The sequence below is a fragment of the Bos grunniens genome, chromosome 19, assembly GCF_055505025.1.
Source record: "Bos grunniens cultivar Pamir isolate PY7600 chromosome 19, Bosgru_T2T1.0, whole genome shotgun sequence".
Lineage (NCBI taxonomy): Eukaryota > Metazoa > Chordata > Mammalia > Artiodactyla > Bovidae > Bos > Bos grunniens.
The window spans coordinates 9,814,871-9,842,738 of NC_141183.1; the positions used below are offsets into that span (position 1 = coordinate 9,814,871).

At 45.4% G+C, this 27,868-nt stretch overlaps 1 protein-coding gene across 7 annotated transcripts in view; it reads right to left on the reverse strand.

The window, feature by feature from the left end:
• CYTH1 (cytohesin 1) overlaps positions 1 to 27,868 on the reverse strand; it is a 79,871-nt gene that overhangs the window by 37,324 nt on the left and 14,679 nt on the right. The window contains exon 1 of one of the 7 annotated variants that reach the window (XM_086356435.1): positions 4,563 to 7,471. The exons of 5 other annotated variants lie outside the window; for them this stretch is intronic. In XM_086356435.1, the coding sequence (XP_086212561.1) occupies positions 4,563 to 4,755 (193 nt within the window). In that variant the 5' untranslated portion in view covers positions 4,756 to 7,471. Of the gene's footprint in view, positions 1 to 4,562; positions 7,472 to 27,868 lie in introns of those variants that run through there. One more of the 7 variants, XM_086356444.1, reaches the window with a different exon arrangement.

Sequence of the window (27,868 nt, forward strand, 5' to 3'; positions counted from 1 at the left end):
CTTCTGTGTCCATCCTCCCTGGTGTGTCACAACCAGCACGGGCTCAGGAGGAGGACAAGTGGGTCCCAAGAGCAGCGAGTCTCAGCAGCGCTGCCCAACGCCAGCCCCAGGGGAGCTCCACGTGCCCTGGGAGCCAGGGCCCCACGAGCCTGAGGCCCCTCTGCACTAGTGACAGTCCCAGCTGCAAGGTGAGCCCATCTGAGTCCCCATGAGCGGAAGCTCTTCACAAGGTAACAGGAGAAGACAGAAGCTGTTACAAGAATCTTTCTAAAAAGGAAATCTCAGCTTGGCTTCAGCAAACAGAGAAGCAAAGACAAGAACAATGTAAATTCAGTAAAGGTGCCTTTGGAAGGCTGTCAAAATGCAAGGGAAAAGTGAGAAATGGATACTATATAAAATGTGCAGAAGGTCTAGCCCTCCACTTTTAAGGTAACCAGCAGCAAACTATATGTAGGCAGAGTCAGCCCCTCCCCATCACCACCACCAACACACTCAGCGAATCTTCCAGAGCCACAGGGAGGGCTGGGTGGCAAGGTCCTAATGCCTTGCCATATCTACCGCATCTCCCTTGCCCTCGGCTCCGTGGCCCACTCTAGAGGCTGGAGGATGCCAGTCCTGCGTCCTGCCAAGACCATACTCCCTGCCTGTTCTTTCCACAATGCTGGCTCCTCAGACAACTCCACGTGCTGCCTTCCACACCCCAACTGTCTCCTGGATGCTGGGTCCTGACCACCGACAGCTTTTATGTTCCACAGCAAAGAGAACTTGGGAGGCTGTGGAAAGCCTCAGATGACAGATAAAGGTCCACTCTTTTCAGAGCAGAACCTGAGCCTCATTTCTTCAACCTCCTTCATCAAGAAGAAAGGGCAGTCCTGACCCTCTGTTCAGTGCTGCAGGCACTCACGCTGGTGTGCTCCACAGACAGCCTATGAAATTGAGACCAGAGCCTATGAAACTCAGACCAGAGAGAGGCCCCTTCAAAACTGGTCCTGGCAGATGGTGATGCAGGTCCGCTGAGATGTGTGCTTTGTACAATGCCAAGAGCTCTTGCTTAAAAATAAAGATGTAACCATTTTTGGTTCTGCAAAATACAAACTCAACCGGTGAGGAAGGGAGTAGGGAGTATCTATGGGATGTGCACTTATAGCACCTCTGCTTTCCGAATTAAAACTCCCCCCAGCCTCGGCAACTTGCCCAATGTGAGGCTGGAGCAGTGGCAAGGACCACATTGAGAGGGCGGGATAAGGGGTAAGTTACCACCAGACAGAGTATTTCAGATGCAACCTGAAAATCCAGTGTCCTGAGGGAGAGATACTCTACTCAATTCCATTTCAGTCAGTATATTTTCCTACAAATAATACTAACTTATACATATATAAGATCCATAGCCTAAAATATTATTTCATTTCCATTATTTGAACTTGACGACAAAGCCCAATTGTGACCTTTGCACACTTCCTGACAATGAACTATGTACGCGGTGTTACTTCCAGTTTAGAGATGAGGTAAGATTCAATGAGTATAAATAATCCAGGAACAGACCAAGTCCAACTCAAACTCTCTGGCTGAGCCATCAGCTCTTTCTTTTCTCTCCCCAGAATAATCAACCGTGCCACGTCAGCTCAGCACTCACTGCGCATCTGCATGTGCCCGGCCAGCGCTGGGGCTGGGATTTAAAGAGCTCAGCAGGGGGCTCCCAGCAGGGCAGGCGGGCGAGCCCTCAGCAGCGGCACAGGCGGCCACCGCGGCCAGGCTGCTCAGGACTTGGACAAGCCTCGGAGCCTGGACTTGAGGACCGATGCAGAGAGAATGTGGATGCATGGATCACACAAAGGGACGAGGCCAGGGGGCTGCGTGCCTGGGGACAGTGAGCACAGCTCCGCTCAGGGCCCGGGGCACCCGGCAGAGCCTGAGCTGTGCCGGTGAGAGTCCCGTGTGCCCCTCAGCAGGGAGCTGGGATCCCAGTCCTGAGAGAAGGTTCAAAGGCAAAGCAAGGGGGTCAAACATTCCAAAGGTAACAGCTAAAAACAGCCTCAGATGGCTAAGAAAACAGTGCTCAATTCAGTGTAATGGTTAAGTCTCACACACCTGCATAACTGGACACTATCCTTACACACGCGTACATAACTGGACACTGGTTAAGTCTCAGTTACACACACCTGCGTAACTAGAGTGGAACCTGATGAGCCTAAGTAAGAGGGAAGGACAGAGGCAAAGCCATGTCTGTAACTGAAGGATTGCAGATTCTCATGCAGCAGGTAAGATCTGACTTCTTCAGAGACATTTTTTAAACCTTGATTCCCCTGTGTTGGGTGGCCCTTTGGGTGACAATCTAATCCATTCAGCTGTGTGAGAAGCACATGCTGACACTTCACCCGCCCTCTCGGGATGCTGGGGACCGGCCCGGGAAAGTCCATTTGCTCCCTTCACTTTCACACATGCCCGATGCCATTTCTGTCATCTCATCTCAGTATCTAGGGGCAACTATCTTATCAACACTGCGCCCCCCTCAATGTCTCAAACAAACAACAAGATGAAACATTCCGGGGCAGGGGGCGCTGAGGGAAATGGAGAACCACCCATTCTGAAGACTGCTTTCTCAAAGCAAAGTTGCCCATTAATCCTATCTCTAAAAATTGATTTCTAAATGCCCTAGCCCTACTCCCACCCATGAATCAAGGGCACACACACTGAGCAGTTTATGTGGAATGTTAAAGCCTCTAGGATGGCCAGAAGCTGACAGCATGGAACCCCTTGATTTTGACTTTAAAGTGACTGTTGGCACCACCTCAGGGAGTCTGAAGCCAGGCCACCAGGAAGGAGCAGCGGCAAGTAAGAGGGAAGAACCAGCTCAGTGAGCACCGGTCACCCTCTGCTGAGGCCGGGCCAGTGCACCCCGACCACCCCAGCATAATCCACCAGTGTCTTCCACCCCTCTCACAAGGGTCCCCTTTCGAGCTAGACACCTTGGCTACCGTGGACACACCGCTCAGATACAAAAGCTCCCACGGGGGCAGTTCAGCCCTGACGGAGAACCACTTCATCATCATCCCCTCCTCACATGCCGGGTGTTGTCAACACCAAATCCCCCTCTCCCCCATAGGCTTTCACACACAGTATAGCTTTTCGAGCCACCCTGTGGGGTATGGTCCACAATACTGTCTGACACAAAGATGAAACTTCAAATACATTTTACAGTGAACCAGATAAGGAAAAAGATAAAAACGATCCCTAAAGCTTATTATCATTTTCACAAAATCCATTTTGAAAAACAGCTTAATATTTATTTCTGACTTATTCATATCATCCAATACCAGCTACAAACCAGTATACATTTTGCTTTTTGTCTTAAAGGCACTAAAACATGGCCATCTGGGACTTTCCTGGTGGCCCAAGTGAATAAGAATCTGCCTGTCAGTGCAGGAAACCTGGGTTCAATCCCTGGTCTGGGAAGATTCCACGTGCTGCTGAGCACCTCAGCCCAGGCACCACAACTATCGAAGCCTGCATGCTCTAGGGCCTCCAGCCCCAACTGATGAGCCCCCGTATCGCAACTACTGAAGACCGTGCGCCTAGAGTCAGCACGTCGCAACCACCGAGCCTGCGTGCTGCAACAACTGGAGCCTGCACGCTTAGAGCCTGTGCTCCACAGCAGGAGCAGCCACCTCGAGGAGACGCCCGTGCACTGACGCTAGAGCACAGCCCCTGCTTGCCGCAACTAGAGAAAGCCCATGTGCAGCAACGAAGACGCAGGGCAGCCATTAATAAATAAATAAAACGTAGTAGTGTGTACGTGTCAAAAACAAATCAAAAACAAAACAAAAAATACATGGCCATCTGATGAAAGTATCACAATAAAACATACACAGACCCACACACAAAACTTCAAGACACTGGAGAGCCCTGACCTAGGGTGCTTTAAAGCCAGTTCTTCTGCAAAAGCTTTTGGGATTTAGAATCCACAAAACTTGTCACCCCTTTACTCTTAGCTTCACTGTTTACAGTGTGGGTGTGGAGAAGACAAAGGAAGTTCCCCAGACCCTGCAAGGCTTCAGTCCTTACTTACCTAATACCAAAAGAGGAAGATCAAACAACTACGGATTCCCTCTGTTACATTTTTATTTAATAAAAAGTTATTATTCATCCTGAACCTCACGGTTATTATTCATCCTCAGGTACTTTCAAACCTGGTCTCTAACATCTTTCCTTTTTTAGTGTCACACTGGTGTACACGCAACTTTCAGCGCTTCTAAGACTGTTATTCACTCAGGAAGTCAGACGCCATCGCCAAGTAGGAGGGCAAACGCCACCAAGACGCACCCAGGGCGGATCCCCAACAAGAGGCAGAGTGGGGGTGGGGGCTGGGGGACACTTTCAGTTTAAAAACACAGTCTCTCTCTCTCTCTCTCTCTCTCTCACACACACACACACAAGCAAGAGCCTTTCAGTTGGTACTCCTCAAGGGGCTGTAAAACTGTCGTCACACAACACATGTCGTCACACGTTGATCAAAAGAGATACCTAAACCTCACCCCATACACCCAGACCAGGCCTGGACTCACCATCCTCTTCTTCGGTTTTAAGGACCATCTTTTCTGTCACAGCAGGACCCTGAAGGCTGCCGGGGTGTGTACTCCTGGGAGGCCGGGTGGGGCGGGAATACCTGTGGGCTGTCCAACGCTGGGACAGCTCAGAGCTGCTTCCTGGACTGCCGGGGAACTCCCTGGCAGCTCTCCTGGACCAATCAGCCTCCATCCACAGAAGCGTCACTCCCAGTTCACTGCCACCACCCAGTTCCTGAAGTCAAGCTCAAGGAGCTCCCCAGAGGTTAACCACCTCCTCCCTGGAAGCAGTCTGAGGCTGGAGTCCAGTGAGGAACAGTGGCACTTCTGGTCTCAGACTCAACCCAAAGCAATAGACAGGGCTGGCGTTTCTCTCTTCACTTCCCAAGCACTTGCTTAGAACAAAATGACTTAAAAACACTGGGTTGTCTCACAGTGAGGTAACAGCGCACTTCCCAAGAGCGTGACTAAGAGATCATAATCATTACAGTATGTTATGAGGTCACAGGATAAAAATAGCAGGCAGATTTTAGAGGCAAAAAAAAAACAACCAAACCCTAAAACAACTAAGGGCATCATTCCCATATAAGTTCAACTTCATCCCCATTCTATGTTCTAATATATTGCACCAAACTGTTCTTTTCTGCATATTCTTAATATATTCATGACACGTTTATTGTTGAAATTAGATTATAGTAGTTGGGGGGGCCCTTAATCCTATCACTCAGGGATAACCACTGATGACATTTCAGTATATGTTCTTAATATTCGTCCAGATTTTTGTTTTCTATATTCTCATTCTCTCTTACATATTTAACTCTTTATATATATATATATATATATATCTCAACATCTATATCTCTCATTACAGCTGCCATATTTACTACATATAATAACCACATATACTATATAATGAAATATATTTATCCTTCTCTTAAGATATATTCACCTCAAGAGATAAGTATACAGATGGTCCGTGACTTTCAATGATTGACTTTTTTTGTGGCCATGCTGTGGGGCATAAGGGATCTTAGTTCCCCAACCAGGGATCAAGCCTGTGCCTGTGCAGTGGAAGCACAGACCCCAAACCACTGGACTGCTCGAGAAGTCTCACAACGGTTGACTTACGACTTTTCAATTTTATTATGGCGGGAAAGTGATACACAGTCAGTAGAAACTATACTCTGAATGTTGCTCTTTTCTGGGTTAGCAATACGTGGTCCGATCCGTTCCTGTGTTGCTGGGCAGTGGCAGCGAGCACAGCCCCCAGTCAGCACACTGTCACGAAGGGGAACAACTGACACTCTTACAACCACCCTGGACGCAGACAACTGTTCTTCTCACTGTGTCAGTACAGTGCTCAAGTCGTTACAGCAGATAGTCGACACAGGTTGTGTGTTCCGTGGTTTGGCCCCACTGTAGGCTGCTTTACTGCTCTGAGCACATCTAAGGTAGGCTGTGCTAAGCTGTGCTGTTCAGTTTGGGTGTATTACATACATGTTGACCTATGACATTTTCAACTTATGATGTGTTTATCAGGATGTAACCTGAAAGAAAGCTTCCATGAATATTCACATAATGTTCTGGGCAAAGTCTTTTTCTCAGCCTAACACCCACATCAGTCGCAATCCCAAGGACACAGACACACACTCAGACTGGGAGTGTGGACAGAAGAGAGGGCGGTCTAGAAAAGTGAGGGCAGGGTCTGGGGAGACCACGGGGAGAGACGCGGCCCCAGGGCCAGTGCGAGGGGGTGGCCCTGAGCAGGCCAGGCCTGCCGGGCGGTGGAGTGGAGGGGACCCCTGACCTCAGCTGGCTGGTGGGGAGTATCCCCCAGCCCGCCAGCCTCCTGGACAATCCAAAGGGCCAGAGGGCTGGGGAGAGTACAGAGTGGAGCTGGGAGGGCACAAACCCTTACTGACCAAACAGACCACACAACCCCCAAGGCCAGGAGCCAGCCCTGAAGTCCTCAGTCCCGTAATCACCACAGTGTCAGGACCCTCTTCCTGGGACCCTGTGCCTCTCCAGGCTCATCTCTCACCACCATGCCTAGTTTGTTCTCTAAGCAAAAGACACACATCACATAAAGCAAGTAGTACCTAGGGTTTAAAACAGAAAACCACAGTTTCCTGCCCTGCTCCCCTCTCCCCCACCTAAAATCACGCTCCACAGATGTAGGTCTCTCGGCTATTTCTTCTGCTCATCACCTCCCTGTTGTGAAATAACTAGTTACACCACTTGTTCTCGAGTTTTCAACTCTAGACATCAACTGCCTGCCACGTAAGATGAAAACTCGGCTTCTGCTGCCACACCTCAGCCACATGCACGTGCACACACACACACCCCTGCACACACGCACACACCCCTCACACACACACCCCTGGTATAATTAGGCAAACATTTTTGGTAAAATCAGTATTTAGTATTCCCATAAATACTGCTCAAAACCTAGCTACATGATGTACTATGATTAAAATAACCACATAACGGCATTAAGTGGCCTTTTTGTTTCTCTCAGTGCCAAACTCTCTACCATGCTATGAAGCCGTCAATATGGTCAACCCTGTGCAGTGGTCTGTCTTCTGAGACGGCCTCCAGAAACCTCCACGCTTCCGCTCAGCCTAGTCTTGCGGTTCTGAGGCCCAAGTTCTGGGGACCACTCTGTGCGCTCCCTCTGCTGCTTCCCGCCACTGCTCCTGAGTCTGATTCAATTTTTTTTTTTTTTTCCTTTCTGGGGATTACTCCCTCATTTTGGTGGAGCACATCCTCTCACAACTAACAGAGGGGCTGTGAAGGAGCAGGCTTTCATCACCGGGGCTGTGAATTTTGCGCGTCTCCTCTCTTACACCTGGCACTTTGGCTGAGTGTGGCACTCTGAGTGAAGCTTAATTCCCTCAGCGCGGTGGAGGTGCTCCCTCGCTGTTCCCTCTTCCGGTGCTGCTGTTGGCAGTGGTGCCACTCTGGTGCCCAAACTTTTGTATGTGACACTTTTCCCTCTCAGGAAGCTTTCAGGACCTTCTCTCTATGCAGACTGTTATTAAATTTCATATGTTAGCCATCGGGTAGAACCTATGCCTGAAATCTTATACTCTAACAATTAAATTTGTCCTTTTTTCCCCCCCAGTTCTTGTATTTTGACATTTTTATTAGCAACTGGACCTCTCTTGTGGATCCTTTAATTATTCTTACCTATTCACTCCTACTTTTCCTCTTCTTTTTGAGCTGCTTTCTAGGAAATATTCTTTCAATGGACCAAATGTTTGTGTCCCCTCATGCACAACGTGATGGTATTTGGAAATGGAGCCTCTGGGAGGTGATCAGGTCATGACAGTGGAGCCACCTGAATGGAATTAGTGCCCTTATATGAAGTGGCCAGAGAGTTAGCTAGCTCTCTTTCTGCCATGTGAGGACACAGCAGGAGTGTAGCTCTCTATAAAGGAGGAAGGAGGCCCTCACCAAGAGTCCAATCCACCCAGCACTGAGATCTTAGACCTTCAGCCTCTACAACTGTGAGAAACAAACATCTGTTGTTTAAGCCACCCATCCTGTGCTACTTTGTTACAACAGCCTGAACTAAGACAATTCTCTGCTTTATCTTCCAATCTTTCTATTTGAATGTTCTATTTCTGGTATTTGTTGTTTGGTCGCTAAGTCATGCTAGACTCTTTGCCACTCCGTGGACTATAGCCTGCCAAGCTTCACTGTCCATGGGATTTTCCAGGCAAAAATACTGGAGTGGGTTGCCATTTCCTTCTCCAGGGGATCTTCTGGACCAAGGACTGAATCTGTGTCTCCTGCATTGCAGGCAGATTCTTTACCACTGAGCCATCTGGGAAACCTATTTATTTTATTTTTAATCTGCAAGAACTCACTCTTAATCTCTGAATGTATCTTTTTGATAGCATCCGATTCTTATTTCATTAATGTAATCTCCGAGACTCTTAAGTATACAGTGTTAAAGTTTTCTTCTATATCTTCCCTGACCTGTTTCCTCTAATTTCTTTTCTTCTGTTTACTTTGTTCTATTCATGTTCAGGGATTTTCCTTAAATGTCTAGTAAACAGAGGCTATTTCTTCATATTTAAGAGAGAGGCACTGACAATCTGATTAAAAACTGTGTAGTAGCTATGGCCTGTTGAGTGGTGAGTGTCTTTGTAAAATAATAAAGCAATTAACACGTACAGACCCCACATGTAGGGCTCTGGAGGTTCTTGTCTTGAGCAGTGACCTAAAGACAAGATCTCCAATACAGCTGGCCAGCAGCACCTGGGCAGGTAAGTAGAGAGAGAGAAAGGGAAAGGAGCTCCTAAGTAAGTACACAGACTTTCACTCAGTCCCCTTACAGCCTGATCTCCATGTTTTACCAAAGGGAAAGAGAAATCGCCTTGCTACAGGAGATGGAAAAGAACTGGGTGTCTTAACTTCCTGTCATGACTTCAGACCCACCCTCTGGTTTCTAGCGTCATTCCATATCTCCAATCTCAGAGGAATTTCTGAGATTTGAAGATATGTCATTTCGTTTCATGATGACCTCCTTCTTTGCAACTTAGATCTTTCCTCATAAGCTGCCAATAGGAAGGGATTGGAGAACACAATCATGCACGTGTCCAAAAACCCACAGAAGTGTATCTGTAAGGTGACGTAGAAAGTGACAAAGACCTCAACTTTCTACAGACAGAAACCCACAGTTGCCTAGAAATATTGCAAAGCTCTTTTGAAAGTTACTCTACTTCTTGGGCTTCCCTGGTGGCTCGGACGGTAAAGAGTCTGCCTACAGTGCAGGAGACCTTGGTTTGATCCCTGAGTCGGGAAGATACCCTGGAGAAGGAAATGACAACCCACTCTAGTATTCTTGCCTAGAAAATCCCATGGATGAAGGAGCCTGGGAGGCTAAACAGTCCATGGGGTCGCAAAGAGTTGGACACAACTGAGCGACTTCACTTTCTTTCTACTTCTTGGGTTACCTGAAAAATATGGATTTGTACTGTTTTTCCTCATACACATGAACAGCACCAAATCACCAAAGTACAAAAACAAAAAGGCCTGAGAACAAAGGATTTACTAGGCATGTGTTGCAGAGAATGCAAATAAAAAATTCCTGGATGCACACTTAACTTGCACCTCACCACTGTTACCTGCCCATACTTTGTAAGGTGGAATTTTTAGCAGTTTTATCATCAACAGTAAAAATCAATTAGATATTTTTCAAAAGCCCTAAACCATGTCCTTTCCCTTTGCCTTACTTACACAATCTGAATTTCAATTTTTTCCAAGAAGAGTCATTAACTTTTGCAAGAAAAAAAAGAGAAAGGTGTAATTCTTCAGAGTCTGTTCTTAATTTCCATGGGAAGAAAAATCACTATCAATGCCATAAAATGCCATAAACTGGGGTGGCGGGGGGGGCCCATGTGGTTTTGAGTTTCTAAGCAATTTTCCTTGAGAAGGGGGTCGACACATCACCAGGTGCTCAATGAGGACCCTCGTGCTGGGGGATCTGCACCTGGATCCAGTCCTCCAGGAACAGGTGAGGGCAGCCCTGTCCCTGAGAGAAGCTCAGGTAAATGATTAGCGCCCCCCAGTGGTGATGGAATGATGCCCCATAGGACTCATACCTGTCGTCACCATCACACTCAGAAAAGTGGTTCTGTGTGCTTCAGAAAACATGTGCTTGACCTATTCGTGATGTTAAACAGAAACGTCTTCCTCCACAGAGACAGAGAAGCAATAGCATGACTCACAAATGAGAAAGCAGTATACTATATTTGATGCTGAGGAATTCCCTGGCAGTCCAGTGGTTAGGGCTCTGTGTGCTTCTACTGCAGGGGGGATGGGTTAGACCTCTGGTTGAGGAACTAAGATCCCACATGACAGTGCAGCAAAAAAAAAAAAAAAAATTAAACTTGATGTTGAGATAAACGTTGAACTACGTCTGAAAACAGTTGTTACAGCTTTAAATGTCCTTTAAAATAAAGTTAAAATTACTAGGTGTGATAAATTCGAACTGTGCTGCCCTCTGCTGGTTACATGATAAGATTGTTAAAAGGTTTACAATTAGCCATTTTTGCAAATACATTACCTTTTGAATGTATACAGAAGAAAGTCATGTTCTACCTAGTATGTAGGGCATGCTCTGGTGATATTCCACTGTTCTCATTTCCTGAAAGGTTTTCGTTATATGAAAATTGGCTTGCCACTGTGATTAATTTATGGGAATAGGTGATGGCCAATGGGAATTTACGTTATACAGGCAGACACAGATAATAACAATATTCACTAGCATGCTAGAAAGTAGCGGGTGCTATGGGGGAAAGAAGGATCCAGGAGTGTGCGCGTAGGGTGCAGTAATCATTAAAGTACTAAACACGGGGCTTCCCTGGTGGCTCAATGGTAAAGAATCCACCTGCCAATGCAGGAGACACGGGTTCCATCCCTGAATCAGGAAGATCCCACATGCTGCGGCGCAACTAAGCCCATCTGCCACAGTTATGAAGCTTGGGCTCTAGAGCCCGGGAACTGCTACTGCTGAGCCCAGGCACTGCAGCTACTGAAGCCTGAGCCTGTGGAACTTGTGCGTTGCAACAAGAGAAGCCACGGCAAGAAGCCACCCTCACACTGCAACAAGGAGTAGCCCCCCATTTGCCACAACTAGACAAAAGCCCATGCAGCAAAGCAGACCCAACAGAGCCCCCCCAAAAAAGTATTAAATGTGGTGGTCAGAACAGGCATCACAGAGGTGAAATCTGAACCTCTGTGACTCCCCCAAGCCGAAACAAAAACACTGGACACAGGCTTTTGGGGTCCAAAATTCTGCAGTGTGTGAGGTGCATTCTGCAGTGTGTGAACCTCCTGCTTCCTGTTCCCCACCGCATGGACTAATGAAATTAACCAGGCACTGTGTGCATGACTAGATTCCCAAGGCTGTTTCCCCATGAACAGACCTGAGCTCGGGGACCCAGAGCCACTGTGGTGGCTGAACCTCCCACTTCCTGTGTCCTCAGGAGAAGTCTCATCCCCTGGTAATGTTCTAGCCATGTTCTAGCTGGCGTTCACAAAGCTGGTGCTCGTTATTTGAAAAACGTACGTGCTAAGTTGCTGTTGTTCAGTCACTAAGTTGTGTCTGACTCCTTGCAACCCCATGGACTCAGCATGCCAGGCCTCCTCCCTGTCCCTCAATATTTCCCAGAGTTTGCCAAGTTCATGTCCACTGAGTCAGTGATGCCATCCAACCATTTCATCCTCTGCCCCCCTCTTCACCTTTTGCCTTCAATCTTTCCCAGCATCAAGGTCTTTTCCAATGAGTCAACTTGTTCACATTAGGTGGCCAAAGTACTGGAGCTTCAGCTTCACCATCAGTCCTTCCAAGGAGCATTGAAGGCTGAGTACTCTGCATTCCCTCAAAAAAGACTTGGGTCTCTACTGTGTGGTTCAGTTTGAACTGTGTTGAGTGCCACACTAGCTGGGTGCTGGGCTCCAGAGGTGATGAGAGCACAGGTCTCTGGAGGCCCCGGGTGGTGGCAGAGGTCACCTGAAACCACCACCTGGGCTGCTCAGGATTAGGACGTGAGGGTCGGGGACTCCAAGCTCTTGGAGAAAAAACACCAAAAATGAGTCCCTGGGGGCAGCAAGAAGAATGGGGGTGTGAGCAGTCCAAAAAAGAAGAGTGACTTTTGAGAAAATCCACAATCTTAGTGGCAATATCTGGCATTTAGGAGATCAGGTGACTCAAATACTGCCTTGGGGTCACAATCTTGAAGAGAAAAGTAGAGGTGACCTTTATGGGTGACCGGGCACTGTCTGGGAGAGGAAGGGCATTTTAGATACAGAACTGCCCAGCACAAGAGGCCCTTCAAGACGTGGTCCTGCCTGTCTCCCCCCGTGTCTGCTGTCACCGCGACAGAACCCCTCCACCCACAGAGACCTACCTGCATTTCTGTCATTCGCATAGTGATCATTCATCCTTCCAAGACTATGAGCCTCAAACTTAACTTCCTTCCACTGAACAAACCCTCAGTCCAATTACCTTACTCTTCTTGAAAATGATTTTATACCCAAAGTCACAGAATGACATTTGTATTGGTGGGGCTGCACATTCTCTTTCCAGCCAGGAAACCTACCTGGTAAGAAGTCTGCAGGAAAAAGAGACCTGAGAAATGCAGATTCAAAGATAAAACAATGCAGAATTCCAAACATGAACCAGGTTCATGGTGCTGTTGGACAGCCTGAGGTTTGTCACTCTGACTGAAGGGACACGTGCTACTGCACCATAACCAAGCAGGTAACCTTCAAAAGCTGCATTAGTTTCCAAAGAGACACAGAGGTATTTTCACAGAAATACAGAATTTCTTGGGCATCAAAACAACCTGCAGGAGACCAGGCAGCACCCCAACCGCCACCATCCCCCTTCCACGAAGGACGCTGAAGACACAGGAGAGCTGAGGAGCCACGTAACCATGGGTGCAGACACCAAGCCCAGGGGACCCTCCCAGAGTGCTCCCTCAGCCCGATGGACACACGCTCAGGGCACAGGGACCAGACACCCCCAGCGAAGTAGTCATCAACTGTGAATTCCCTGAACTCTGAGACTGCCTAGAACACAGCCCCTCTCCACTGAGGTTAGCTTAAGAAACACAAATATGAACCAGTAAGAAACTTTTCCTAAGGGCTGAGTTTACGTCTTTGTATTTTCATCAATCGGAATCACCATTCTGAGTTTTTTCTAACACACAAAAGAGGATGATCTCACTGAAGACAGAAAATACCATACTTACTGTCTCCCAGTGTTTAAATTATAGAAGGGGAGTGGGGAGGAAGATGCAGAACATGTAAAATACAAAAATAAAACTACTTGTTTTTTTTACTGCCTATATCACAAAGTTAAATGTAATATATGTTTTTCTCCAAGTTTTTTTTTCATAGAGATTTTCCTATGTCAGGGCCTATAAATCTACCTCAAGTTTTTAAATTGGTACATCCCACAGTAAAATCTGCACTAATTCTATACTTTGATTTTGTACTGGTGAATCTCTGTTTCCAATACTCTGCCATCACAAGCTACGTGAAATCGACATTGTTTTTTATCTATTTTTCTGAACCTGCAGAAGAGATTCGGAAACTGAATTCCAGAGTCAACAAGTATGGGCAGCTAACTTTTTATTTTGAAACATGTTAGATCTGCAGAAAAACTATACAAACATCGACTTGCCATGTGTCCTCCATTCTCATCAACACAATACTGACAGGCAACCTGGTAAACCTATTGGAACCGCCTCAGTTTCCTCAGTGAGGTCCTTTTCTTCCAGTCCAGGACCCAATCCAGGAGACCCCACTGCAATTAGTCTGATCACGAACGTTCCCAGTCTCAGGGTTATGACCTTTTCACTTCACAGAGTAGTGCTGGGTTGTTTTGTAGAATGTTCCCCAATTTGGATTTGCCCACAGTTTTCTTCTGATGCAACTGAGGTTGTGTATTTTTGGCAAGAATTACACAGAAAATGTGGAGAAGGAAATGGCAACCCATTCCAGTATTCTTGCCTGGAAAATCCCACGGACAGAGGAGCCTGGTGGGCTACAGTCCATGGAGTCACAAAAGAGTCGGACACAACTGAGCGACTAAACACCACCACAGAAAATTAGGCTGTCCTTGATGCATGACATCAGGGTCCACGATGTTGATTAGCCTTTTACTAGTGATGCCAACCTTGAACATCTGGTAGAGGTGAGTCCACCAGGTTTCCGTTTTTGTGGCTGTTTGTCCCTCTGTGATTCCTAAGAATCTTGTTGGGAGATGCTCTGGGAGGATGTGGGTATCTGTTCCTCGCCATCTTTTATCATGCCCTAATTTTGGGGTCAGCAGCCAGGTGCTTCTTCAAGTTGGCTCCTGTGTCTTCCAACTTGTCCCCATCATTCTCTGAGCACTTCTTCACTTCCTGCCATCACAAGACTTTCCAAGCAGGCTCACTTTGTATTTTTCCCTACCCAGCCCCAGAATCAACCATTTCCCCAAGGATCACAGGTTCCTTTTAATGGAGAATGGTATTTAGAAACCAAGCTCTGGGCATAGGATGTACTCTATAAACATTTTAAACTGGGACAGACATTACCAAACTGCCTTCTGAAATCAGGCACAAAATGCACCCCCCAAACACTACGAGAATGTCGGCTTCTCCACAACCTCACCAGCGCTCTTTAACGTTCTGGTAATCTGCTGGTCGTTGTAGTTCACATTTCCCTGTCTATTAGGATTACTGGCTGGCTGTGCTTCTTCTCTGAATCGTTTATATCCTTTGTCCTATTTTTCTACTGTTGTTTGTCTTTTTACCGGTTTGCAGGTGCTCTTCATATATTTTGGATAGCAATCTTTGCTCGTAAGTGCTGCAAATATTTTCTCCAACTATACTGCCTGTTTTACTTTTTTATGAAAGCTTTTGTCACACAAAAAAGAATATAAATAATACATTTATATATATTAAGTTGGTTCATACGATGTCATGTCTGTTGATTGCTTTTTTATGACTTCTAAGTTTCTGTGACCTGCTTAGGAAGTAGTGTTCCTTTCTCAATAAAATTAGAAAAATATTCACTTAAAAATTACATATATGTGCATATATGTATATATTTGTGTGTTTATATTTGTCATTTTATACTTAAAGAAATAAAACAAAAAACTCCAGATGGGTTACAGGTCTAAGTGTATATATATAAATAAGGGACACTTTGGCCTAATCCATCTGGAGTTCTTTTGGTTTGATTTTTCAAGTGTAGAATGACAAAGGGAATCTAAGTATTTTCTGGGTAATCAACTGTCATCACCGTTCACTGATCCCGTTCATTTTAGATCCCCAGTGATCTAAAATGTCATATGATCCCTACAAGGGAGTGACCGACAGTGCAGGCCCAGGAGTCAGCTGCTTGGGTTACAGTCCTGGCTCGACTGCCCACTAGCTACTTTGTTACTCTCTCCTTGACTTTTAGTTTTCTCATCCAAGACATGGAGAAAAATTTCCCACTTCATTGGGTTACTGTAAAAATGCTTAAAATAATGAGGACACCTATTAAACACTTAATACACATTGTGTTAGTCGCTCAGTCATGTCCGACTCTTTGTGACTCCATGGACTGTAGCCCGCCAGGATCCTCTGTCCATGGGATTTTCCAGGCAAGAATACTGGAGTGGGTTGCCATTTCCTTCTCCAGGGGATCTTCCCAACCCAGGAATCAAACCTAGGTCTCCTGAATTGCAGGCAGATTCTTCACTATAAATTTGGATGCAAACATCAGTGTGTCTAGCCAGTGCTGTCCAAAAAACACATAATATGAGCCAAATATGTATTTTAACATTTTCTAGCAGCCACAGGAAACAGGGGCTTCCCTGGTGGCTCAGCTGGTAAAGAATCTGCCTGCAATGCGGGAGACCTGGGTTCCATTCCTGGGTTGAGAAGATCCCCTAGAGAAGGGAACGGCTATTCACTCCAGTATTCTGGCCTGGAGAATTTCATGGACTCTATAGTCCATGGGATCACAAAGAGTCAGACACAACTGAGCAACTTTCACTTACACTTACTTACTTATACAGTAAACAACTAAAAGATAAATGGTAAAAAATAACCTTAATAATAAGTTTTATTTAACCCAATATATCTAAAACATTATCATTTCTACATATGATCGATATAATAAATATTCTGCCTTTTTTTTTGTACTAAGGTTTCAAAATCCTGGATTTGTTTTATGCTTAGAACATATTTCAAGAACTCAATAGTGGTCACCACGTAAGACAGTGCAGGGCTAGACTAGTTCCTGACTTAGCTGTATAATATACTGTCACAACAACATGACACATAGACCTACAGGAAAAGCACTGAAAGAACTGAACAGCTATCCATGACTGAAAAAAATCTTTTGACAAACTAGAAACAGGATGAATTGTTTTTTCAACACAATAAAAGGTATTTACAACTCACAGTAAATGTTATAGTTTGTGGGGAAATGCTGAAAGCTTTTCCCTTAAGATGGGGAAGACATGAAGTGTGTCCACACTCAGCAACTTCACTGGTACTGTGCTGGAGGGTTTTCTAACTCAATCTTCTCGGTCAGGAAGCCCCAGCAGAAATGGGCCCAAATGCCCCAGCCAATGAAATGGGGCAAGAAAAAGGGCAGAAAGATTGTAAAGAAGGAAAAAAAAAAAAAAAGAAATGATTATCTTACTAGTGGATTGACTATCCACATAGAAAAGGTTTAAAAAAAAACAAACCCTAAACTGTTAGAATCATTCACAGAGGTTGACAAGATTGCTGGTTACAAAGACAACATATAAAAGCACAAATTAAATTGTTTAGTTTCTAAGTCCTGCCCAACTCTTTTGCGACCCCCTGGACTGTAGCCCGCCAGGTGTCCTCTGTCCGTGGGATCTCCCAGGCAAGAACACTGGAGTGGGTTGCCATTTCCTTCTCCAGGGGATCTTCCAACCCAGGGGTTGAACCCACGTCCCCTGCATTGACAGGTGGGTCCTTTACCATGAGCCACCAGGAAAGCCCAAACATTTAACACTTGGTGATAAATCAGTTCAACAATGTGTAAAAGTTTAATGGAAAAAAATTCTAAAATTGTGGTGAAAACCTTGACAGAGGACCTAAATCCATGGAGAGAGAAAGCACACTCAGGACCCGGCACGCTCAGCTGTCACTGTTCCCAGAGGACCGAGAGGTTCCATGTACATCTGTCACTGCGAAGCACGATCCCGGTAGGTTTTTACTTCTCTGTTTTGGGGGTTATAAGATGGGTGCTTCTGGCATGGGACAGACCATCAGAACAGAATACGAGCCCAGAAACCCTTGTAGATATAAACATTTGACATGTAACAGAGCTGGAAAAAAAAATCACAGACTGAGTTTCCTATAAATGCTGCTGGCAATCCATCATTCACATGAATGCCAGGAAATATGAACGTGAACGGTCACAGTGGCACTTGCAGCAATAACCCCCAATGGAAACCACCTACATGTCCAGTGAGAGTGGAGCAGACTTTTTTTAATAGTGGCATACTCAAAAGATAAAACGTTTTGTATGTTTGTGAAAGTGAATATAACTACATGAAACAACATGAATAAATCTCACAGGCAGAATGATAAGCAAAAAAAAAAGAAAGTAAAGTAAAAGTCTTCAAAATCAGAAGAAAATTTTACTAGAAGAATTTTATACCAAGTCCAAAAAGTGTTAAAGACAGACCAAGAGAACACAGACCTCCCACATACCCTTTCGAAGGAAACTTCTAGAGAATGTACTTAAGGTAAATCAAAAACAGGAAAGACACAGGCCAAGGAAAAGGTGATTCAACAGAGAGGTAATCCCAAATGACTCTGGGGGGAAGTGGAAACAAAGGCCAGATAGCAGACCCAAGAGCAACTGATCTAGATTTGAGCAGAAAAATGATAGGCACAGGCCAGGGGGACACAACTGACTGAGGCACTTAAGCAGACAAAACACATCACAGATAAGCTTACGGCACAGCTGCTGTATTTTAGAAAACAACTGATAATTTCAAAGACAACTGGGCAAAGGGAAAAGCTAAGGCAATTAACAGCTCCAGGAAAAACAAAGAGTGGTACCAAGAAGACAGAATGACTGCAGAATACTACGTGGCTTGGCAATGTCGTGCCCAACAGAAAGTCTGCAGAGCAGGTCTGAAACTGGCCATCAAGAAGCAAGAAAAGAATATTGTTAAACAGCTTTAAAAATTCAAAATGGCTACCCCTTAGGAGGAGGATCTCAAGGTGGTGCGGGGAACTGCTGCTTTGCATTTTATTGTTTTTAGTTCTGTAACACAGTTTTCTTTTTTTCAAGATGGCAAATGTCTGTATTCGAAATTTACAAGACCAATTCTTCAAAGTCCAGTGCTGAGCATCCTCCCATGACCCTTTCACCGTCACCTGCTACACCACACACACAGCAAACAAGCTGAAGCTGTTGGCTCAGACTGATGGTAAGTGTGGCTCAGACGGTAAAGCGTCTGCAATGCAGGAGCCCAGGTTCCATCCCTGGGTCGGGAAGATCCCCTGGAGAAGGACATGGCAACTCACGCCAGTGCTCTTGCCTGGAAAATCCCATGGTAGGGTACAGTCCATGGGGTCACAGAGTCGGACACGACTGAGTGACTTCACTTTCACTTTTCACTTCTCCTCTAAACATTTTATGACTCTGTGAACTAAGATTCCCCTTCTCAAAGATGAAAAGCGTCTGCTGAACCAGCATCCTAAGGTCTCAGGTAATCACAGACCAATCATGTTAGGGTTCCATCAGCTCAATGCGATATTCATCACCCACTGGATGATGAATGGATGGGTTCAACGCTGTCCTGGATCAAAAGGAAAACATTTATGGATCAAACAAGCCGAAGGTTTTGTAGGGGACAATGGTGACTAAGCTATCAGGCAAGTTCATTCTTTCACTGTAATACATGAAAAGCACTAGCCATTGAAGATAAATTCAATTGATATTTCCAGAAATGATCTTTCTGATACTTTTACTACTTAGGGGAATATGAACAATGTCAGGGAGAATGATCAAATTAGTTCACTGGGTGTACTGTGCACTTTTAAACCAAATTCAATTAGTAGTTTTAGAAAAAGTGGCCAGCCTTCAACAAATATGAAAGCAAGCGTCACTGTGGTGTGAAATCCACATGAGTATGAAGCAAAGCCCTCTGATAGCTCAGAGTGAGGACAGGTGGGCTGGGGAGCCAAGCGTTCGCCCGCCCGCTCCTTCTTGCCTCGGACATCAACTCTGATGCACAAGTGCTGCATATTCTCTTCCTGTTTCCTTCCCTCCCTTTCTGACTTACTAATTATACATCACCCCTTTTCTTCGTAAAACCACAAGATGGACGTTATAAAATCGGTGCACTCCACCCATCCTTTTACTCAGCTGACAGAGTGCAAAGTGAACCCGTGGAAAGGCGCCAGGGCCCTGCTGATGAAGCCACCATGTGAGAGAAACAGGAGGAGACAGACGACGCTCACCCTGCATCACAGGGCAGGGCAGAGAAGGCGGAAGGCAGTGCCACACACACGGCCAGTCCCAACTTCTTCTTGGTGCCCGTCACTGATTCTAAAAACAAACTAAGCGGAAACCATGGTTTTGTCTAAAATCTAATCTCCTTGTTTTAGAAGACAGATGGTTTCAGTGAAATACAAAACAAATAAGAAAACTCTAATAATCTATTCTTGAAGGGGCATTTCTTCAAGATTTTCTTCAAGCTCTTAAACCACTGTTCTGAGGTCTATTTTCCCTATAAAAAGAAAAAAGCAAACCTCCTTTCCAGTCTCAAAAATATTCCTACCAGGTGTGGAGGCAGGACTGTTTACAGAAGCTACCATCACCCAGAGTGACGTCAGCGGCTCAAACCACAAAATCTTTCTCAGCCTGTTTCCTCTGGGTCCACCTGAGAAGGGACAGCTGATCAGGTGCCCATAATGGGGAAAGCACGGGATACAAGGTCACAGTGAGGGCGACACAGGGAGCTGGAGTCACATCCCAGGAGCAATGCCAGGGGTCTCCACTCATGTGGCAGCAAGCAGAGCGCTTTAGACCATGTTTGGAGGTGGAATGGACAGCACCATTAAGAAACTGTGCAAAATGAGAGAAAGGGAGGAATCGGGGTTGATTTCTCAACACGCAGTTTGCACACCACGTGGGTGGACATGCTGCTTCCTAGAATGGGGACATCTGGGGGTTCTTCTGTGCCACACCAAGCACAAGGCCCCCTTTAGACATCTCAGTGAGGAGGGAAGAGAAATGAGGCAGTGAGCCATCTAAGCCTGAAGCTTAGAGGGGAGAAAGAAGGCTAGCAATACAGTCAGTCCTCCTAATTCAAGCATCCTAGAAAGGCTCCTAGAAAAGTCACTGTTAACCCTCAACTGCCAAATACTGAACCCAGATCCCAGGGGAATACAGGGCTAGGTTCCTGTGAGGCCCTGACCCCAGTTCCTTCATGGCCCAATATGTGAGCATGTTTTAGGACACCTCACTGACAATGAACTCCTACCTGAAGGAGGCTCACCGAACACACGTGTTCTCGGTGGGTACATCACAGCTTCTTGCACTTGGAAACACCAGACAGCACTTCAGCACTGTGTGGGGGGCCATTTTAAACAGAGAAATCACCAACAGAGAGATACCAAAAACATCGCACTAAGCAGAGTGGATCCAGGGCCCCTGCTTTCCACCTGAGTACTGAAACGGAAGGCAGAAGGTCCTGGAAGCCTGCGGTCCCAAACATTCAAAAGATCCGACTAGGGGTTAGAAAGAGAAAGAAACCTGACCTACTTTACAAATTTGCAACCTGTTCCCCAATGCCTGGCATCAGGGGGATGCCTTCTCTTCACAAAGCCTGGTGGTTTGATCTCCAGTTTCCTCTTCCTTTCTCTATTTCCAGCAGTTCAGAACATGGCAGGAAAAGAAGAGACTGTTATTCATTGCTCGCTCTCTCTCTCTCTCTCACTGGAAAGGAAAGAGCTTTATCATTCGCATTTCATAAACTTCCACAGAAATCACCTTTGAAACGTATCTAATTGGAGGAGAACATCATCAGTTGGGCTTCCCTGGTGGCTCAGAGGTTAAAGCATCTGCCTCCAATGCAGGAGACCAGGGTTCGATCCCTGGGTTGGGAAGATCCCCTGGAGAAGGAAATGGTAACCCACTCCAGTATTCTTGCCTGCAGAATCCCATGGACAGAGAAGCCTGGTAGGCTACAGTCTGAGACACGACTGAGCGACTTCACCTTCACCTTATCATCAATTAACTGGCTTGGGATTATCAGGACAAATAATGTTGTCAGTGGTTAAGACAATGACTGACTGATAACGATGCAAAAGCATATCAGTGAGTTTGTTAACACCAACCAAGTAAATGGAGGTAATGTCCCAAATGTCTTATCACAAAGTGATGGTACACATTGAATCCTATATTGAAAATGTAAAATGTCTAGTTAAACACAAAACTAAAGGATATTCTGTAGAGTACAAAGCTTCTTGTTTAGTAAAAGACAGTCCGGCCAAAAAAGTCACATATGATCCTGGTTGGGAAACAAGACATCCAAGAGATACATCAAGAAAAAGAGTACACGCAGGGGTTACCCAGTCTCCCCAAAGTTTCCTCCTCCTTCCAGAAGCCTCCAGGCATGAACCTGAGGGACTGGGTGATGAGTCACCAGGAGCATGAGGACATGGGGACCAAGCCTCTCATCCCAACCCACAGGCTGACAGACTGCAAACAAAAGCTCAGAGCACTGCTGGCAGCCCTTGTTTCTCACCTGGGGTTTACACAATGACTCGAGGGAATCCTACACAGCACAACCATTAAAGTAAGCAGTACTAACAATCAGGACAGAAAACAGTACATAATAAGGTACTAAGTGGACTAAACCACCAGCTCACCATGTTGCAATTATGAAAGGACCAATTTCCCAGCTCTAAGTTAAATTACTTTTAACTCCCACCATCTAACTCATCTGGGGACATAACTCACTGATTCTTTAGAATAATCTTTAATTAATACCTTAATTCCAAAGTAGAAAACTTTCTTCCTGGTAGTTCAAATGCCAAAACCCCTAAACAACAGAATTGTTCTAAAAAGATTTTACAGAATAATTCCTTTAAAAATAAATATTAACCCCCACTCCCCTCTTTTTAAAAGATTTGCACTTTGAGTGGCAGTGGCACAAGCAATTCAGTGGGTGGCAAAGGCCTGACTGGTGACTTGAGAGGGCGCCCATCCTCTGGCTGCACTGGAAAAGGAATAAAGTGACCATCAAAGGCGTGTCCACGTTGTATTTGTCTCACAAACATCATGGACAAAAGCCACTAGCTACCAGGAAGCACCTTACCTAGATACACAGAGCAACTCTGCAAAGCACGCACAAGATACAGAGCCCCTTCCTGAGGGCTGCCCCGCCCCCACTCTGCCTCCGCTGTGCTCTCAGGTGCATTTGCCCACCTCCAAGAATTTATACCTAGAAATTGTTGTGTGAAGCCTTCTCTTCCAATTTTAAGGAAGCACAGAATTGTGTACAAGAACAGGAAAAAATACTTTCATTTACTTTGTGATTGCTTCAAGTTTTATTGTCACTGTTTTTTCTAGGAAAATCCAGTATTTTTTGATTGATGCAAAATGATAACATATTAAAACATACTTTAACTGATTTGCATATTATACTTACATTAAATAAAAGCTGTTCTGAGACATTTTAAACTAGTTACATACTATTTATACATACCATTCCTTACATATAATACCATTTTACATATAATAAAACATTTTTTAGGAGAAAAGTAAAACCCGACCATACAACCCAGCCATTCCATCCATGGATATTAATCTAACAGAAATGAAACATGTCCACACAATGACTTTTCACGACGGCTCACGGCAGCTTTGTTCACAATGGCCTCAAACCAGAAACAAGGCACAAGATCAGGCCAGGTGACCGGATAAATACAGACAGGGGAACACCACTCAGCAGTAAAGAGGAAAGACGGACATCCCAGCGATGACCTCGGTCGCTTCACGCTGAGGGAGGGCCACAGTAGAGAGTGCATTGTATGACTCCATTTATACAAAACTCTGGGGGACGTAAACTAACCTGTAGGGACACAAAGACCCAGGCTGCCTAGGGTGGAGGGGGGGGTGGGCTGCAGATGAACTTGAAAACCTTTTTAGAGAAATGTTCTGTATCTTGACTGTGATGGCAGTTTCAACGGTGTATAAATCTGCCAAATATATCTCATCAGACTGTACTTCAAATGGATACAGTTTACTGTATGTAAATTATACCTCGATAGTTTTTTTAAAAACTACAGTAATGGGTAACCAGAAAAGTTTTTAGCAAAAAGATAAAAGGAAATGAATGTGTTTATTATCACTAAGTAAGATGTTTCAACATCACCTTTGGTATCCTAGCATCTGTGGCGGCCCTACCAAGCCCTCCAGTGTGTGCTGATGACAGCCATCACTTCTCTCTCCAGGCTCCCGCTGTGTGTCGCCCCCTGACTGATGTACATAGAGCATCTCACTGGACCTTTCGCGATGACCTGCAAGGCAGGTGAGACTGAGTCTTTACCCCAAGTCTGTGCCCCTGAGAGAAGACAAGATAATTTGCCCAAGCCACAAGGTGGCCTTGGGCCAAAGGGTAAAAATTAAGGCTGACAGATGAAAGATCCATGACAATGCATTTGCTCTTTTTCTTTTTTTTGGCCATGCCATGCGGCTTGTGGGATCTTAGTTCCCCAATCAGGGATCAAACCCAGACCCTTGACAGTGAAGGCACAGAGCCCTAACCACTGGACTGCCAGGGAATTCCCAGTCAGTGCACTTTGGAAAGAGTAGTAAGAGATAAAATTATCAAGCCAAGTTTAAGCTTCTTTCCACCAGAAAGTCCCTAAACAGGCACTGTTCTCCCTATCCTCACATAAAAGGATTCTAAAACCTATCTGTTCAGGATTAAATCGTGCTTTGTGTAGACTCACTTTCAAAAGTCTTTAACACAATTTGTGGATGCAGATGTCTTATAAAAAGGCCTTGTCAGTTGCAAGGGGACACATGAGTGCTGAAAAGTCAGGAACACAAAGTTCAACTGCTGACCTGTGTCCAATAAACACAGGGTGGGAAGCAGATGAGTTCTCACCCTTACTTAACTCTTAAGAAACCTTTATCTGAACTCCACACACAGTTGGATGAAACATACACTATCCAGAAAAACCAGCTCCTTTTCTTGCTTAAAGGTCAAAGTTCTCCTTCCATCTAGAATGCCAGGTCCCTGAGATTTCACGTCTAAATCCCAAGACTCATAGAGTGCCCAGCTTCTAGTTTGTCCTCAATAAATATCTGTTGACTAAATTAACAAGAAATGACCTGGGAAAGAAGCTGCTATAAATCCCATTCTGATTTATATGAACACTAGGCCGAGGTCTTAGAATAAAGCTACCCTACTAACACTGAGAAGACAGAAAATATTTAAAAATTACATTAAAAAATAATTCAATGTTTAGAAGGATAAATTAACAAATATCATCATATACTAGTATGAAATGTAAATGTGACAGAACTTTCTGGAAAATCACTTGGCAGTACATATCAAGAGACTAAAAAATAGTTTTTAGTCACTGACCTAGTGATTTCACTTACAGAAGTCTAGCCTAAGGAAACAATTAGAAATGTTGGCAAAGCTTTACCAACAATGATGTTACAGGGTTAACTTGTTACAGAACAGAGAGGAAACTTCTAAATGACCAACAAGAAAGGACAAGTAATCAAATCATGGTGCAATCATATTATACAGCTTGGGGCAGAGTCAGGCCACCATGGGGCCTGAGCATCCTTGCACATACTCTGTCACAGCTGGTTGGCCAAGGAGGCCAAGTGTGACCAGGTGGCTCCCAGGGGAGGGCTGGCCTGTCTGCTGCGGAAGGTGCTAAGCCCTCAGCACCTGGTTCCTCAGCTGCAGACTAACCCAATTCGAGCGTGGCCATCATCTGGGCTTATCCTGTCACCCCATGGACCTTGGTCGGGGAAGCAGCACGTCCAGCCTGGGTTCCGGTTTCCGCTGGGCTCCACGTGACAAACTGTCTGACCCAGTGAGGCCTGCTCCCTGCCTCCAGCCCCCACGGAGCCGTGGGGAGACAGCCAGCTGCCAGCACCCCCTCTGAAGTCTTGTTTCTCCTGCCGTCCCTGTGAGGATGGGGTCCTTCCTCGGCAGATGCCATCAAAAAACTCATCCATATATACATTTTAAGGGCAGAGAAAAATGTTCATTTTTCTTTAAAAAGCTACAAAACATTTTACAGAACGACTAGAACTAATTTTTAAACTTTTTGTTGTTATCATTGTTGTAAATAAAATCCACATATGAATCCCCGAGCTTCAGTTGATCTAGTAATTTCAAATTTCTCCTTATCAAATTTTATACTTCACTTTTTTCCCAGCTGTTTTATGTAACTTACTTTCACATGCATTGTCTTATTTGACCTTGCAACAACTCTGCAGGGCAGGTAGAAAAGATACCATTGTCTACATTTTCAGGGGACTTGGTGATGCCAAGTGACCTGCCCAAGATCAAAGGGCCCTTAGAGACAGTACCAGACCCAGAAGCCAGGCTCCATGCCCAGTGCTCTTTCTACCAAGCCACCTGCTCAGCACTATATGACCCGGCTGCTGAACTGTGATCAATGGAATGGATGCCCTCCTCCTCCTCTCTGCTAATCCACTTCCCTTCAAGGTGGGAACTTTTCTGGACAGCTGCTCTGTCTTCTATTTCACTGCTTTCCGCTCTTTTATATTTTCCTTCTGCTTGCTTTGATTTCATTTTCTCCTTTTTGCTAGTCTCTTAAGGTGGAAGCTGAGGTTTAAGCTTATTTTTTAAATCCTACATTTTCCAAGAAGGACTTAAGGTTGGTGGACATGTAGAAATATACGTTAAAAAAAAAAAAAAAAGACTGAAAGGAAACTACACCAAAATGTTTGTGTTGATGGGTCCACAGGAGTTCATTACACTCTTCCATCCACTTCTGCGTGTGTTTTAAAATTTTCCACGTTAACTTTTCAAAGCTTGTCCAAGTGCTACAGTAAGAAGGACATTACAATTACAGCCAGCCTATCCACCAACGCCTGAGGAGAGGCTGAGAGCCACTCGGAAGCTGCTCTGGCAGGTGACTGGGCCTCAGCCCTTCTGCAGGCCTCACATGCCTGGCAATCCACGTCCCGAGAGAGAGAAGGGAAGGCTCTTTTCAGGTCACTTCCTCTGCTGTACAGATCAGGACTCCAGGATGGCGCCTGGCCAGCAGCTGCCCAGCAACTGAGCAACACACAGGGAAGGTATCTTTCTAAAAGGAGCAAAAACTAAAACCATACAGACACTTGAGGAAGCTGAAGCGGGGAGGCAGATGAACTTGGTAGCTATTATAAAGGAGTAAAAATAAAACCCAAGCTTGGTTATTTTTTGCTTCTTTGATCCGTGGAGCCTTTTCTTATGGACCTCTGCTTGAAAGCTCAAAACCCTCTAAGGGGAATTCTGAATGGCCTAAAGCAAAACCACATCAATTAGATGGTTACAGTTGGAAAAAAATACATTTAACGCTCAGTCAACCCTTCCTATAATCCTGGACACAAATCCCCACACCATCATTTCAAACAAACACATGCAATGAAGAGAACCATCTCTAACCCAAGACAGGAGCAAGCAACATGATCCCAAAGAGAGCAGCACAAGCTTCCCAAGAACTGGTCTTCTACATCTGGGCTCCTGAATTCAGGTGCTTTGAAAATACATGTGTGCACGTGTGTGTGTGTCTGTACTCATTCACTCATCCCTGGATCCTACCCTGGAGGATCCTGGTTCACAAGCCATGGCTAGAGCAGGGCCGCAGAGTAAACTGCTTTTTGAAATGACCCATGAGATTCTGTAGATAAGCCAGGTATGGGAAGCACTATTCTACCCCCTGTTTACTAGATTCCCAGCTTCAGGTGGGCAGGTCAACAAGCCACTCTTTAAGCTTCAGTCTGACCCCTGCAGGAGCGCCAAGTACACATTCTTCCTCTCGTGGTCTCTGATATGGGAGATCCCCTGACCTTTGCAACCAAGGGGTTCTGAGGTTCTTATTTTCTCCAAGCTGCACACCTCCAAGAGCAATTCAGTCTCACAAGGGCTGTTTTCTTCACTTCTGCTGCACAGGCAGGAATTGGGGATGATGTGCAACATATCTTTGTGTGGAAATCAACTGACCTTGGAGGTAACACAGAGAACTAAAATCACGCAAACTTCCTAGAGCCTCATCAGTTCAGTTCAGTCACTCAGTCGTGTCCGACTCTTTGTGACCCCATGAATCGCAGCACGCCAGGCCTCCCTGTCCATCACCAACTCCCGGAGTTTACCCAAACTCATGTCCATCGAGTCAGTGATGCCAGCCAGCCATCTCATCCTCTGTTGTCCCCTTCTCCTCCTGCCCCCAATCCCTCCCAGCATCAGGGTCTTTCCAATGACTCAACTTTTCTCATGAGGTGGCCAAAGTACTGGAGTTTCAGCTTCAGCATCAGTCCTTCCAATGAACACCCAGGACTGATCTCATTTAGGATGGACTGGTTGGATGTCCTTGAAGTCCAAGGGACTCTCAAGAGTCTTCTCCAACCTCATAGAACCCTTTAAAAGTCAAAAGTGACTTTTAACTATAGGCTTTTCTCTATCATCACATTTTACTAGAACAATAAGTTGCTGTGCTGTGCTGAGTCGCTCAGCCGTGTCTGACTCTTTGTGACCTCATGGA